Source organism: Octodon degus, unplaced genomic scaffold, assembly GCF_000260255.1.
Source record: "Octodon degus isolate 3935 unplaced genomic scaffold, OctDeg1.0 scaffold00035, whole genome shotgun sequence".
In the NCBI taxonomy this organism is placed as follows: Eukaryota; Metazoa; Chordata; class Mammalia; order Rodentia; family Octodontidae; genus Octodon; species Octodon degus.
The window spans coordinates 1,568,460-1,584,478 of NW_004524611.1; the positions used below are offsets into that span (position 1 = coordinate 1,568,460).

The following is a 16,019-nucleotide window of genomic DNA, read 5'->3' on the forward strand; positions in this document are numbered from 1 at the left end:
ACTAAAAAAAAAAAAAAAAAAGAACAGAACAGTGATTGGGGGGGCGGGGAGGAGCTTAGCTTCCTGGTCACTTGCCCCTGTGTGTTCTGGCGAAACTCTGTGCCAGGCTCCAATGTTCTCTGTGGAGGAAGGCCCCCAGCCCTCTCCAGTGTGGTTGAGTGTGCCACTCTGTTGCAGGCACACTCTTCCTAGAGTGTGCATTCCAGCTCTGCAAGCAGGGAGCCAGCAGGCTGCTTCACTGTTTTGCAAAGTCCTCTGTCTGTGCTTTGTTTGATCTGCACATCTCTTGTTCAGATTGGTTTTGGCATCAGGATGTACGTCCCTGCCTTTCTTTCGATTACCTGTGTTTTTAGTTGGTTCACTGAGTAGCTGCAGTGTGGCCCCGCTGTCCCGCCCTGTTGCATCTTCTTCCTTGCCTTGTCTTCCACCCTTCCCCTTGAGCAGGGTCCAGTTCATCCAGACCCAGTGTGCGTGCAGACACTTTGCAGATTGCCTGCGACCCTGTCATGGTGTGCTAGGCAACTTGGAGCCAGGCTGAGACCCACAGCTCGAGCCCAGGAGGACCTGCCTGGGTCAAGGCTGTTTCTAGCACCCAGCAGGTGTTCTGCAGGTGTGATTCTGCCCTGCAGCCTGGCTGCTTCTGTCTTCACCTGAAGACTGGGCCAGGGGAATGGGACAGCCCTCTAAGGGTCTCAGAGAGCGTCTATGTGCACGAAGCCCCTCCCTGCCTTGAACCCTACTGTATGGCTCAGTGGACAGGGAGAGGCTGCATAGAATAAGACAGGCAGGGGTGTGGAGGGGGTGGGCAGAGAGGACCAGGGCCAGGCTACCTGTGCAAGGCAAGCAGAGTGGGGATATGTGGCCTCCCATGCACTGCTTGATACAGAGCTGTCATTCCTGGGCCTTCAGGGGGCATGGTGGGACCTAGGACCTTTGCCTTGGCTGGTGGGCTACTCTATACCAGAGAGACCATCGTTGGTTGGTGGACACCTTTCCTGGATTCTGACAGCAGCTTCTTCTGCACTGCTGGTGAGGCTTTCTTCTCTGTCAGGAATGGAGACCGCAGTCACTTGGCTTGAGCCCACCCACTTGTGCAAGGCATCTAGTGTAGGGATCTTCATTTCTCTAAACAATCTTGGAGCTTGGGAGGACCACCTCTTGACAGCACATTGGAACAGGGACAAATGGTCTTGCAGAGATGGGGAGGGGCCTTTTGGGCCACGTCACTATTACTGCTGGATGTGTTCATCTCCCAAACGAAGGCAAGCAGTGGCCTTTTCTTTCTGTATCTGTCTTGCCAGGCTTTGGCTGAGGTCATGATGTGGGGTAGGGTGATGTTTTAAGACATCAGAGGGCTAAGCACAGTCTCCCCCTTTGAATTCCTCCAGGGCTCCAACCAGCTGAATGAAATGCTTCTGAAGAGAATAAACAGTGCCAGGAAGATCCACCTGGTCCCATGCTACCTCCGGGACAAGTTTGTGCTGCGCTTCGCCATCTGCTCCCGCGAGGTGGCCTCTGCCCACGTGCAGCGGGCCTGGCAGCACATCCAAGAGCTGGCAGGCGAGGTGCTGAGGCTGGAAAGCCACACCTAGAGGTGAGTGCGAGCGCTGCCCAGGCAGGAGTCCCCGTCCTCACCCCGCCCCGGCTCTGGCCCTTAGCACCGGGGACTGCATTCCACCCCGAGTGTGAAAACCGTATGACGTTCAGCAGAAGGAGAACAAATGCTACTGTTAATGGTTCCTTGAGAACTAAGATTTGTAACTTTTTATTGTCTGATAGGAGAATATCAGTCCATAATATCGGCCTCTTGCGTCTCCCCAAATGGCATTAAGGTGACTTGCTGTCACCACAAGCTTCTATGTTAAACTGGCAAGCTTTAGATACAAGGACTCAGTAAGATGGGATTTCATGTGGCGGGGAGCTCACTGCCCTGAGACAACGGCTTACGAGACAAGCACGCTTAGACGCCTGCTCGTGAGGGCTGGGGCCCTGGCAGCGTAGGCCTGCGATCCGCACACAGCTTCCTCAGATGTCCGTGCACAGGAAGGGTTTTTAAACTATGTACACGGGCACTGAAAGGATCAGCTGCACAGGCCTTTCACAGGCTAATACAGGTGTGTCGCTGCGCTGGAGTTCCCTGTTCCTGTCGTGGTGGGCTCCCACCTGGGGAAGCGGGCGGTGGGTGTCTGTGGGACCTTCCCCGTGAAGTTCTCCTTCTCTGCCTCTCTGCTTCACCTCCTCGCTGTCTTTTATTACAGCCTGTGGAGGACACAGCATCTAATGGTGTAACTTGTACGCAGGCAGCTTTATCTTCTCTACTCCCAATTATAACCGCAAATATCTGAAGCAGTATAGTGATTTTTTAAAAAATCAGGTTCAGAGTTGGATTTCATCATGTGAGTGGCTCTGGTAGCCTCAGAAAAGTGGGGCCAAGGCAGCTACCTCCCCAGTGGAAGTATGCCAAGGAATACAGGAAGAACCCCCCTGTGCTCCTAAGCTGAGACCTCTGCTCCAAAACAACTCAGAGTCTCATCTTCAGCATCTCTGGAAGGTGTCAGGGAAGGGCTCATGTTTGAAGAACTCAGTTGCTCTAAGCATAAGAAATACATACATGCAAAACAAACCCCATCAAACACACGCCTGGTGGACATGCCAGGTACCCAATAAGCTTGTACCAGGTAAGGACCTTATTCCCATGTGCCCAGAACAATACATACAACAGTGACTCTGGAAAGTGGCCAGAAACAGAAACAGATTTCTCATAGAAACCCCAGTTCCTCCAGGCCCTTTATCCTTGCTGCAGATTCAAAAGAAACACTGGGCTTCAATATTCTTCAAATTCTTCAATATTCCAGCAATCTAAGCCCTGCCTAGCAAGCACAAGGACCTGGATTTGATGCCCATTATCACATGTTGAACATGTACCACATGTTGAGCTGGCCACTGAGACCAGGCGTGGTGGCGCACACCTATAATCCCAGCTCTGGGGAGGCTGAGACAGGAGGATCGCCACAAATCTGAGCTATGTAGCAAGATCCTGGACCAAATAAATAAATAAAAGATAATAAATAAATAGAGTATTCTTAAAAGTAGGTGAGACACCATATAAAATTATAGTACAGGTATATTCTGGTCAGATTAACTGAACATTGAGAAGTCTTAGTACCTTGATCTTATTCTTGTGCCTATCTGAGGTTGTCATGTCATGTCCATATGCTCACAATTTTGAGCAAAAGTGGAAACCATTCCTATTTTACAAAGGGGAGGACATCAGGCAGAGATTCTAGTTGCTATCGATAAAGCTCGTCACTAGAGATGTGAGCGCCACAACAGCGACTCCTGTCTTCCAGTTCAAACTATGGCACCTCGGACCTTTGCCTCTATTATACGGGAGAAATAGTCTATTTCTTCTCTATATACAATAAAAAGTCCACAAAATTGTTGCACTTTATGTTTGGAATGCAGTCGCTCGTTCATGCTGTTTTTCTCCCTGTAGGAACTGAAAGCTGAGTGAAAGTTTATCCGCAAACCAAAATGAGAAGAAAGTAAACCCCGCCCCTGCTCCACGGAGCTCCGCTGTTCGTGGCCTTGTGTCTGTCCCCAGAGTTAACCAGGCTTGTGATCGTCTTCCTCTGTGTCTGATCAATGAAAAATAACTACTGTATGTGAAGTTCATCCAAGTGGCTGGAACTTACCTCACTATCTGGCTGTGATACTTGCTGATTACAAATCATATCCTATCTCCTGCTGAAGAAGACAGTGAGGTGTTCACGCTCACGAAGCCATTAGTGGTAGCAGAAAAGGCTCAGTGAAGTGTTTGCTAGGGCTGTCTGTGATCATAACTTGAGGCTCTACCTGTGGTCTTCAAATCATCCTGTCACATGACTAAATGCTTAATAAACAGCTGAAGTGATCTGCTAATTGTGTGAGGTGGTCATCTTGTTCTACTCTCTGTCACACTGCGTGTTGTGCTGTGGGCTTTCCCTTGCAGAGGCTGGATATGCCACACTTAGACAGTTTTAGATGGCGTTTATTCCATGTTCGCTGAGAGCCAACCATAGCTCATGCACCGTTCCAGACACATAATTAACAGCACAGACGTTTTATGTGGGGGTGACTTCAGCCAATTCATAACCAAGAAACGTCCTGGATCCAAGCAACGGGCTCCCATTCTTCTGTTGTGATGTTCTGATTTCCAGGGCCTTAGTTTCCCTGTGCAGCAAATCCATCATGACCAATAAGTAAAAGAAGGGTGCTCCTATAAACATCAAATTCAAGGAAAGGTGGTATGCAAATGTCCTCTATCTTTCTTCGGAATTATTTTCCTTTTATCAGTATGCCTGTTTTTATCCCAGATTACCTACTTCTAGTAGAGACTCAGCAAAGGTCCTCCGGTCATTAGTAGGCATTTGAATGTTAAAGGCTTCCAGTATATGTAAATGTAGTTGAATCATACGATGGTATTCAGAAATCCAGAACCATTACACGTGCATAGTTCTCCCATCATGTTTGGTCAGGACATCTGGTCATGAATCAAACTCGACTTCTGTCACAGCGTGAGAACCTGGGATGGTCCATCAGCATGCACAGGACCTCTGCACAGGACCGTTGGAGCGGGCACTCATGCCACTGAACTGAGGCTGAGCTGACTAAATCTTAAAATGAGATAGTTTTGCGCTGGGTGTGCCCTGTGCCCGGTTTCTGGGAGGCTCCAAGATGAGCCAGTACCAGCCCTCAGCTACTTGGAGCGGCTCTGTCCTGCCTGTTCAGAAGCAGTTGGGAAGATGGTGGAGAGGAGTCGGAGGCAGGACAGTGGGCTGCAGGTGGCACTAGGGCTGCTGCATGCAGAGGCCAGCCGGGGGCTGGGACACTCCTCTCTGAACTGGTCTGATCTCCCGGGGGCAGAGACTAAGGCTTCAGAGTAGATGCAGTTCCATGCAGTCCCAGCAGAGATGTGCTTGCATGGCTCACTTCCAGGCCATCAGCTCTGATGGAGCATCTCCAACGCAGCACGGGGCCCTATAGCTCCTAGCCCTAGAGACAGGAAGAAGGGCTTTCTCCCAGTTTCTGCAACAAAAGCCACTCACAGCATTTGTTCTGAGCCAGGCATTATTGAGCTTGATTTAAAATATGAACACGTTGAAATTCCCAGAGGTAGGTGCCCTCGTTATCCTGTTTTACACACGTGCACAGCAAGACTTTGACAGCTTTAGTGACCTGCCCCGAATCAGTGGCTGAGCTGGGGCTGCAGCCCAGTCTGGCTCTAGAACTTAGCCTCCTATCCATTACACTGCGTTGCTCAGTGTTGTGCGATTGCCGGGATCAACCGTGGGATGCTTTATATCTGGATCACCTCCACCCCTCAAGTCCTGACACTCGGGTGGCGCTTTTGGGAGCTGATTAGAGCAAGGCTGAAGACTTCAACACAACTTTGTGTGGAACAATTCCATTCGTCCAGCACCAAGCTGGAAACATCGAGAAGCAGACTTGGGTTGGCCATTGAGGAAAATGACCAAAATAGTTCCTTTCTGCTCTGTTATGTCCCACTTCAGGTAATAAGCAAGAATTATGGGAACCCAATGTTTCTGACAGAGCTAGGCCCCCACAGCCCAAGCCTAAGTAAAGTCACTCATGCCAAGTACTTAACATGGCCAAACAAACTTTAAGGAGGTAGGTGGATCTGCAAGCAGACCAATTTTTCATTTTATTATTTTGTTAGGTTGTGTTACATTATTTTTTAAATTATTATTTTATTTTTGTGGCCAGCTCAGCCCACCCTGCGGGTGGGGCTGGCGTGGCACATGGTGCTGGAGATTGAACCACGGTCCCTGCACTCTGCCCCAGCTTGCCTAAGCAGGCGCTTTTAGACCGCTGAGCTAACTCGCTGGCCCAGAGATCAACTTATTTTAAAAGCACAAGGTTCACACAACCAGGCAGAGACAGTTTAGTCTATGGGAACCAGCAAGAGAGGGGAGTCGAGGCTGTTGATCCTTACAAGGAAGCCAATGTTGTGTGAAGGTACATTAGCGTTTTCTTTTCTTGTCCTCACTTTAGAAAATCCGCTGTCCTGCCTTTGACCAGTGCAGACTCTGGTTCAATTTTGGACAATGATTCATGAAGCTATGCTGATTCGTGAATAAAAGCTGAAAAGAAATTTAAATTTGTTGTCATTCTGTCTTCTAACATGGGGACACACTAGCTCCACTCACTGCCTTTGTGTATGCAGGGCAATGCCACAGGTACCTACCCTGGTCTCTTGTACCTCATTCTGTATGGTCCACGAAAACCTTGCACTGGGGCTTGGGAGACAGCTCAGCAGCACACACACCAGCTTGGCAAGTGCAAGGTCCGAGTTCAACCCCTGGTACCACCCCCCAAACAAAAACAAAAAATCCCTCCCACTAGAATGGCACTTTCCACTGGTTTCAGTTGACTGTGTCTCATGTCTCTGTAGCAGGAGTACCAGCCTTCACTCCTTCTTCCTCACCACAGTTAGTGGTCAGGAAGGCGGGGTTCCAGCCACACTCAGGGAACTCCACAGGAAAGAAGTTGGACGGAAACCTGTGACTGATACAGGGAGCCCCCAAATGACACGGGGAGAAAAACTGACCTCCCAACCTAAAAAGTACCTGGGACGAGTTCATGTTCTCTAAAACCAAAGAAGGAATTTTAGGAACAAATGAAGGTTATGAGCAGAATATATTTATTGAAGGAAAGAAAGCTCCTGTCTAATAGAGGGACAGGAGGGGCGCCTGAAAGAGTTGTCCCTGGGAAGCTGTCTCTTCCAGGGACTTTTATAGAGGACAACCATGTGGTGAGGCAGGTCTAGGGCGAGAAGAGGTGGGAACTCGCTTAGGTGGGACAAACTATGGTCAACCAATGAGATTACAAACACCATTGCTCAGGTAAAATGCATTAAATCCAGTACCAAATGGGGAAGTGAGTCACGCAGCAGGTGGGCATGAACATGGGCCAGGGTCTCCCTGCTGGGGTTGGGCTGGTGACTCAGTTGGGCTCTTTCAAGGTATCTGAGACCTATGTAGAATATCAATCCCTGAGCCCATCCCTAGGGAGGCATGTGGCTGTGTTTCCTCTTTTGTCTTGGTCTTGAGGTCTGGCCCACACGGGCGCGTCCCTGTCTTCCAAGCTGCAAAGTCACTTTGTCTTCGGGCTTGTGTCTTTGGGGCCTGGCCCTGTCTGGCTGCCTAGAATACCTCTACTTCAGCTGCCTACAGCACGAGCGCCGGCACCCTGCGCCTGCAGGAACGCACAGGGCAGGCTGGAGGGAGGTTCCCAAACTGGAGCCCGCCTGCGCTCCTGGGTGAGCCGCCTCAAAGTAAAGGAGGGAGCTGGGGCGTGGCTCAGTGCGGAGGTCCTGCACAACGACCGAGAGATAAAGAACGTACTAAACCCACTGCGTCCCGACAGCTACCCGGTGCGACCCCAGCAGACACCACCACACGCACGCACGTACATACGTAAGCACGCCCGCACGCACGCGTGACTCCGCCGAGCGCTTACGTCGCGCATGCGCACCTCGCTCACTGCGCAGGCGCGCAGCGCACCGCGCGCTTTTCGGAGTCTTTGGCGACCGGCCGGCGTGAGTGGAGGTGGTGAGGGGCGCGTCAGGGCGCCGCTGGCCGCGCGGCCGGGCCTGAGTGCGGGCGGGCTCGGCTCGGGGCAGAGCCGGCGCTGCGGGCGCGGTCGTGTTGCGACGCCCCTGGCGTAGTTCCTTCGGCTTCCGTGGCGGGTAGGGCGGGCCGCGGCGCGCTGAGGGGTCCCGGCCGGTCGCCCGGTGCGTACCTCGCGCCTCTCGGGGTGGCGTTTCGGCGGCGCGCCCCGGGCAGGCCGAGCACGGGTCCGAGGAGCCGCCCCGCCCCGCCGCGGAAGCCCCGAGCCCCGGGCGCGACATCGCGGGACCTGTCCGCGCCGTGGCACTTCTTTTCCCGCACGGAACTGCCCGCGCGAGGGTACAGCTGAGCCCCAGGCGGCGTGCTAGGGCGGGACGCGCGGCCGTCCTGGCTGGCGAGTGCGGCGGACGCTGCCGCGCGCCTCCCTGCCGTGCGGGGCCAGCTGCGTGTGCAGGGGCAGCGCGGATGCCTCCCGGAGGGCGCGTGTGCTGCTGGCGTGGAGGGCAGGTCCCAGAGGGCCGCGGCCTCGGGGCCTCGCAGGCTTGAGACCGCTGCCGCCCTCCGCGGGTGAGCGCCCCGGGGGCGGGGCCTGCGCGGCAGGCTGGGCGTGGAACCCCCAGCCCCTGCGTCTGCTTACAGGCGCTTTAATCCGTTGAGCTATTTGGCTGGCCCTCTAGTCTTAAAATAATTGGAAATTTCTGAAAATAAAGACAAAAGCAGTTTTATGTCAGTGCTTCTTAACTATAATTTTTAGGCGATAAAAGTTACTTTGACTTGGATGTGGTAACAGGGACAGCAGGTGTGTCATTGAGCAGTGATGGCCGGCTTTTTGCATCCAGAGCTGTTGGGGAAGCGATTGGATTGAAAGGAAGAAGTCAGATTTGGCAGATGAGTGTTGAGGCAGGTGACAGTGGGAACGAGAATGGAGGTTCCTGGGAGCAGGGATTGGATCTCTGAGCTGTTGCAGAAATGCCAGGGTCGCGATGGTAAACGAGTGAAACCATGGAGAGGAAGAGATGACTGAAGTAGTTGTGGGGCTTTTGAATATTTCCCAGTCATCTGCGTTTTGGCTTCTGGTTCCAGGCTTGTATGAAGGACATCGAGAGTTAAAATGGTACAGTGAGATGCAGGATGGGCTGAACATCTGTGTTCTGACTGTGGGAGGCTTTATAGCATTAGACAGACTACAGTCTCACTGGATGCTTTTGTTTTTATTAAAGATTTATGAATTTATGAAGCTCTTCCTGTAGTATGACAAATTATTTGCAAGGCATTCTTGGAGATACAAAGCTGTATTAAACATGGCGCTTCTATGAAAATGACTTGAATATTCTAGGTAATTTGAAAGGTGAATTTAAAATGTACAAGTTCTTCACTTTTTACTTTATTGCAGTACTCTTAGGAAACTTTGCTTATAGATTTTCCTTGTGAATACATAGATGGATTCTACACGTGCAACATCATGATTCATTCATGGTGGTTAAAGCATATGAACATGCTTATGGAAATAACATGAGAGAGAAATCTACAGTAAAAGCATTTTACTGGTTGGCTCTTTGGCTTTTGCTGTTTTATGCGCCATAACAATTGTGCGTTCACTTTATGTGAAATTGTGGGAGAGTCTGTGGCTTGTTATCTTAAGTGCGTATGCATGAGTGAGACACTGAAAACATTAACTAGAGTTCATCTTTATGGCCTTATCCCTCAGGCTCTGACCTCTGGCTCCTTTGATGAGCAGCTGTGTGGTCTTTGGTGAGTTCCTTCACTGAGCTGCAGTTTCTGCATTTGTGCTGGCGGGAACATGAGTCATTCCCACCCTGTATTCACATTCATGGCCTGGCTTGATTCTCATAATGCTGCTTCTTCACTTGACAGTAAGGAAATTGCAGGCTCAGAGTAAAAGCTTGCTTAGGGTCTATCCTCTTAATTTTTCCTGGAGCCCGGATGTAAACACCTGCTTTATTCTGTGTACCCATAGTTTCACTGTGCTCCCATAGTGCCTTTGTTTTGGTGCTTAATTTTAAATCCTTTCTGTGTAAACCTGATGAATGTTTTCTCTGCCAGGAAAATTGTTGTATAACTAAAATATTTTAGTTCACAAAAATCACTATTAAGCCTTTAAGCTTAAAGACTTTGTATCAATTTTTCTATATTTTGAGAGTTCACATTGCAGGACTTCCACTTCTTTGGATATGTTAAAGTCTTTGTAGTTGTTATGAGCATGGTTTATTTTAAATTTTAAAAAATTTCCTGGATAGGGGACCAAACTTAAAGAAAACTTTACGTTTTGACTTTATATATCTTTTTTTTTTTTTTTTTAACAGAGGTTATGAGCAGAATATATTTATTGAGGAAAAGAAAGCTCCTGTCCAAGAGAGGGATAGGAGAGCGGCCTGAGCAGGTTATTCCCTCCTATATCTATATATCTTGATGAGTGCTATATTACCTATTTATTAATTCACTTGGTTTTGTGATGGCAGCACTCATTTATCTAATAGCAATTGCTTTTTTCTCTTTTCAGTGTTTAGTTTTTGTTTTGTTTTGTTTTTGGCAGAACCGGGGATCAAACTCAGGCCCTTGCGATTGCCAGGGAAGTGCATATTCTACTGAGCCATCTCCCCGGTCCCCTTCAGTGTTTTAACATATTATTTTTTAAAAATTTTATCTTGTTGACCAGAACTTCTAGAAAAATTTTGAATAGTATGTATAGTAGTATGCATCTTTTTATTTCTGAATTTTTGATGTTATACTTCTCAGTCTCTTTCTGCTGAAAATTTTGTTAAAGGTTGTGTTCTATTCATAGATTGAAAAGCTCCGTATTTTAAAAATTACCAAGAAACACTGAATTTAAAATAGACTTGTATATCTTGAGTACTCAAAGTCTGTGATTTATTTGATTTTTCTCTTACAAGTAATCTGTTGTTATAAATAAACCTTATAAATAAAAACCCCAGCAGATCTTCGGGACCATTATGTCTGTTTTCTTCCTGCTACTCACTTGCCTTTCCTTTTGTGCCCCACTGTAGAACCTCTGAGATGCAGGCCCCCAGCTCTCGGTCTGTGCACCTGAGCGAGTGGCAGAAGAACTACTTTGCAATCACATCCGGCACGTGTACACCGGCACAGAAGGCAGATGCGTATCGTGCGCAGATACTACGTATTCAGTATGCCTGGGCGAGCACTGAGATCTCCCAGGTCTGTGCTACCAAACTCTTCAAGAGATATGCGGAAAAATACTCTGCAGTTGTCGATTCTGACAATGTGGAAGCTGGCTTGAATAACTATGCAGAAAACATTTTAGCTTTGGCAAGATCTCAGCAGTCTGACAGTAGCAAGTGGCAGTCGGGGCTGTCAGTAAACAATGTCTTCAAAATGAGTAGCGTCCAGAAGATGATGCAGGCTGGCAGAAGCTCCAGAGACGCACTGCTGGGCCCTGCGGGGGCATCAGTAGTTATCCAGCCAGAGGACCCTGCCTGTGGTCTTCCTGACTCTGATGTTCGTGGGGATGCCGGAGACGGCCTATTCCCCGGCTCAGCTCCTGACACAAATAGGACCCAAGACCTCCCAGCCAGCAGCCTGTGGAGGTGCCCTCAGAGGGCCCAGCCACCTATGGTGCCCAACAGTGCCCAGACTTACTCCATGTCCTCCTCCTTAGGTGAGAAAGCCACAGCCAAGCTCCAAGCCACCCCATTATTTGGAAATGTCCCAAAGGAAAGTCGCAACTCTCCTAAAGCTATTGTGGGACTGCAGATGGTGTTATCTAACCATACTCCCTTTCCTTCTGGCTGCGAAAATGCGTGGGCAAAGAAGGCCGTTTATAGTTCTGTCACCATTGATACTCTTTCCACTCCAGTTCTGAATAAGGCCATTGGGAAGACAGAAGACAGTGGCCCACGGGAAGAGAGCACCCTGCCTACTTTTAAAACTGCAAAGGAACAGTTATGGGCAGACCAGCAGAGAAAGGGCCACCAGCCTCAGCGTGCCCCAGGGCCCTCCCTTGGGGGTGTGAAGAAGTCTCTGGGAGCTGGGCGATCTCGAGGGATATTTGCAAAGTTTGTTCCTCCTGTTCCTAAACCAGAGGGGACAGAGCAGAACGGCGGCCTGCAGTACAAGACCCATGGGGCGGCCCCCGCAGAGCCAGCCCCTCCCGTTGATGAGCGCCTGAAGAACGTGGAGCCCAAGATGATTGAACTGATTATGAATGAGATCATGGATCATGGGCCGCCAGTACACTGGGAGGATATCGCAGGGGTGGACTTTGCAAAAACCACGATAAAGGAGATAGTCGTGTGGCCCATGATGAGGCCAGACATCTTCACTGGGCTACGGGGACCCCCAAAAGGGGTTCTGCTCTTTGGTCCCCCAGGGACTGGTAAGACTCTGATTGGCAAGTGCATCGCTAGCCAGTCTGGAGCGACGTTCTTCAGCATCTCGGCTTCATCCTTGACCTCTAAGTGGGTGGGAGAGGGGGAGAAAATGGTCCGTGCTCTGTTTGCTGTTGCAAGGTGTCAGCAACCAGCTGTGATATTTATTGATGAAATTGACTCCTTATTGTCTCAGCGAGGAGATGGTGAACATGAATCTTCCAGGAGAATAAAAACGGAATTTTTAGTACAGTTAGACGGAACATCCACATCTTCTGAAGACCGAATTCTAGTGGTGGGAGCCACAAATCGGCCCCAAGAGATTGACGAGGCTGCCCGGAGAAGGCTGGTAAAGAGACTATACATTCCCCTCCCGGAGGCATCTGCCAGGAAACAGATAGTGGTGAACCTGATGTCCAAGGAGCAGTGTGACCTCACTGAGGAGGAAGTCCTTCAGGTTGTCCAGCGGTCTGATGGCTTCTCCGGAGCAGACATGACCCAGCTGTGCAGGGAGGCATCCCTCGGTCCCATTCGCAGTCTACAGACTGCTGACATTGCCACCATAACTCCAGATCAGGTTCGGCCCATAGCTTACATCGACTTTGAAAATGCTTTTAGAACTGTGCGGCCTAGTGTATCTTCCAAAGACTTAGAGCTGTATGAAGACTGGAACAAGACATTTGGTAGTGGAAAGTGAGTAGGACACTGCGAATGAAAAGATGCCACCTTTGGAGCATTGGCTGGTTTAGTTTTAGTGTAGCAGGTAACATCTAGGGATACAGGAGTTGCAGCACTTGGGGACGTGCTGTAAATTCATCAGATAAGGATAGCAGTAGTTCAGTTTGCAGTTGGGTGGCTTTGCCTGTATTGAATGCTTTATTTGCTTTCCAGTTATTACCTGATATTTATGTTATTTAAACAGGATGAAGGTGAATTTTTTGTTTTTAAGAAGTCTTTTGAAGGTGAGTAGTAAACTCAAAAGTTTAACCTGAAGATTATGTATGAGGCTGTATCTGATTTCTAGATTTTTGTTGATGAAAGTTCTTCTGAAGGCCACAGGCTCTGTACTGGCTGGTGGAGTGGTTTCCATTTGAGACCTCATTGCTCTGTGTTTAAGACTTCACCAAAAACTAGAGTGAGAGTAAAGGTTTTGATTTTCTTCAGCAGGTTTGTTGCCTATGTTGTGGTTTTCTTTTCTTACCAAGGCTAATAAAAGCATGTCAGAATTTGCAAGGTGTAATCCTAGTATCAGAGGTATCCACAGATCCAAGCAGCAAAGGATGCTGTAGTTTTTCAGAGGATCTGTGATGTTTGCTATTAACAGTTTACCTGACATTACTTCAGAACCTGTTATCTTACTGTCTTTTAAAATTAATGTTTTTATAATGGGCCATTTGGTTTTATAAATAATACACATTCATTGTAGAAACTTAAGAAAATAGAAATAAGAGTATATAAATCATTGTTAGTTCTCTTACCACTTTGGGGGACATAGTATTTCAGCATAGATCCTGTTAGAAGTTGTTTTTTTGTTGTTTTTAATCAGAAGAATGGTGGTACTATGAGCCCTCTTTTGTCACCTCCTCTTTTTCATTAAAGTGCATTATCATTTTCCACACTAACAGACATCTATAAGAATCTTCCTTTCTGTGGTTACCTAGGACTCCATTGTGTAGGGTGAACTATAGAACCAGTTCAGTCTTCTATGAGAGTGTGGAGGGCTGGGCATTAGGCTGTCTTTTGTTTATTATACACAGAATGCCACGTAGCAATCCTTTAATTGGGGATGGGATGTGGCTCAGTGGTAGGAATCTTGCCTTGCACGCAAAAGGCCCTGGGTTAGACCCCACGATAATACACAAAGATGAAATATTTAGTGTATATGTGAATTTCCTGAGTGAAATGCCTGGAGTAAGACTGGGCACATTTTCAGATTTTTGGCAAGTGTTCCAAGTTTTCCTCTGGAAAAACTGCCCATCCAGAATTTTCCTTTGCAGTGAATCAGGTTGTTTATCTGCACCACACGGGCGCTGAGCAGTAGGCAGTCTTCTTTTTTGTTAGTGTTCTTCTGCAGTCATTCATGCAACACTTAGATGCCTGCCAGGGTTCCAGGTGCTGAAGGAAAAGCAGTGATGCGCTGGCTTCAGGGGAGTCGCGGTCCAGCTGCAGTGTTCTCTCTTGTGAACTCTGCAACTTGAGGTAAGAAGTTAAGGCACTTCTGACTGGTGACTGTAGCAGCTTGTTTCGGGGCATGTGTAGTGTAAATTTTTACTCTTCTGTCTCTGCCTTCTAGGCTTTATTGTTTTGAGTTTTACTTTTTCTCTTTAATATGCAATTATCTTTTGTTAGTATTTGGATATCAGATTTAACATCTAAAAACATAATAGCCAGTACTTCTTCCATTTCTTTTTTAAATTTTTTAAAAAATGTTTTATTTATTTATTTATTTATTTGGCACAGGGTCTCACTACACAGTTCAGACTCATAGTGATTTTCCTGTCCCAGTCTCCCCAGTGCTGGGATTACAGGCGTGTGCCACCATGCCCAGTTTCCAGGCCTGCAGAGTGTGCCCAGGACTTCAGGGCAAGCATGACATGCAGTACGGGGGATTGAACCCTGGTCCTTGTGCCTGCCGGCAGGCACGTGGACCTCCTAGCTATCTCCGCAGCCCACATTTTCCCTTTCTGTCTCTGTGTGAAGCCAGTATGTTACTGTTTGTGTCTAGGTGTCCCCCAGAGCCTCATGCGCTTTTAGATGGGGCTTTTCAGAGTAGCTGAATCTGGGTTGTGTGATTGATTCACAGGGTAATGCTAGGATTAAGGTGGGTATTGCTGGATCAGCCTACTGCAGGGATTGGTACAGCCCTAATCCCCCAAATCTAAATAAGATAAAGGGGCAGAAAGAAGCGGTGCCTCTCCCCTTCCCTACCTTGCTTTTGCTGTCTTCTGCTGCCAACAACCATCTCTCCTCTGGGATGCCCCTGCGGCAATCCTCCTTGCTTTGGACACAGCCAGTTATGGACTGAAGCCTCTGCACACTGAGCTAAAGAGCTTTTCCCTTTAACACTGAGTCAGGTATGTTTCTCAGCAGCAAGTGACAAGTAACTAAAATGTACTGTGACCTTGGAATCTTAGGTGTTGATGTCAGAGTTGGTAGTTTTTCTCTACTGGTATGTATTCTCTTTCTAGGCTATTCCAACTCTTGGGGGCCTTACAGTTACCATAGTATTTAGCTGTAGCAGCAGTTGTCCACTCGTTGGGATTTATTTAACTTTGTAGTAGCTTAGTCTTTTTTTTTTTTAAAGACAGAGTCTCATCATGGAGTCCAGGCTGGCCTTGAATTCACTGTGTAGCCTAGACTGACTTTGAACTTGTGATCCTTCAGCCTTGCCTCCTGAGTGCTGCGAGTATGTGCCACTACGCCTCGGCACTGTAACTCAGTCTTAATGTCAAGTTCATAAAACCTCACTTTCTGCCAGTCCTGACTTTCAGGAGCTGAAACAGCCACACCACTCCCCCCTGTGCCGCTGTGCCGCTTAGGATAGGCTGTGTCCAAGACAGAAGTCCTGCCGGCTCTCACACTGGGCCACATCTGGTTAGCATGTGAGGTGGCTCTGCGGACTGCTACTCTCCTGAGCAAGAGTCTGTGTGAGAAGGCTTCAGGGAGCGCGCTCGCAGCTGGGAAGCCGGAGCTAGGAAGACAATCGGCCATCACTGCTGCACAGCCTCCTGTAGCAGCACTCTCCGAGGCAGCTGGGAGGGCAGCTTTGACTTGAGGCTTCCACTGCAGCATCTTAAAGCCATTGTTTCAGAAAAGTGAACACTAACTGGACTTTTAATGTCTTTCAGTTATGTTTCCTTTATATAAAGATGCCTTGTCCTGACACATGCCTGTTGTGTTATGCTTAAGATTTTGGTAGTAGTATGGTAACGTCCAAATTTGTAATGTTGGGCTTTCATTTATTTTGTGTTTGGCTTCTGGTTTTTTTTTCATACTTAGAAATATGTTCTCTAATATTTCAAAT

At 48.4% G+C, this 16,019-nt stretch overlaps 2 protein-coding genes across 4 annotated transcripts in view; both read left to right on the top strand.

The window, feature by feature from the left end:
• The window catches only part of Ddc (dopa decarboxylase), a 65,813-nt gene extending 61,892 nt beyond the window's left edge, over positions 1 to 3,921 (top strand). The window contains exons 14-15 of the mRNA XM_004630526.2: positions 1,389 to 1,594; positions 3,497 to 3,921. Of these exons, the coding sequence (XP_004630583.1) occupies positions 1,389 to 1,592 (204 nt within the window). The 3' untranslated portion in view covers positions 1,593 to 1,594; positions 3,497 to 3,921. The remainder of the gene's footprint in view (positions 1 to 1,388; positions 1,595 to 3,496) is intronic.
• A 4,464-nt stretch (positions 3,922 to 8,385) lies between these two features.
• Fignl1 (fidgetin like 1) lies at positions 8,386 to 13,606 on the top strand. 3 transcript variants are annotated; one of them, XM_023714335.1, is made up of 3 exons: positions 8,386 to 8,979; positions 9,340 to 9,383; positions 10,658 to 13,606. In XM_023714335.1, exon 3 carries the CDS (start codon positions 10,668 to 10,670, stop codon positions 12,690 to 12,692), a length of 2,025 nt encoding a protein of 674 aa, XP_023570103.1. In that variant the 5' UTR covers positions 8,386 to 8,979; positions 9,340 to 9,383; positions 10,658 to 10,667; the 3' UTR covers positions 12,693 to 13,606. The 3 variants fall into 3 exon arrangements, with proteins under 3 accessions (XP_023570103.1, XP_023570104.1, XP_004630389.1); XM_023714336.1 differs by having other exon boundaries at positions 8,386 to 8,967; XM_004630332.2 differs by lacking the exon at positions 9,340 to 9,383.
• Positions 13,607 to 16,019: the final 2,413 nt, after the last annotated feature.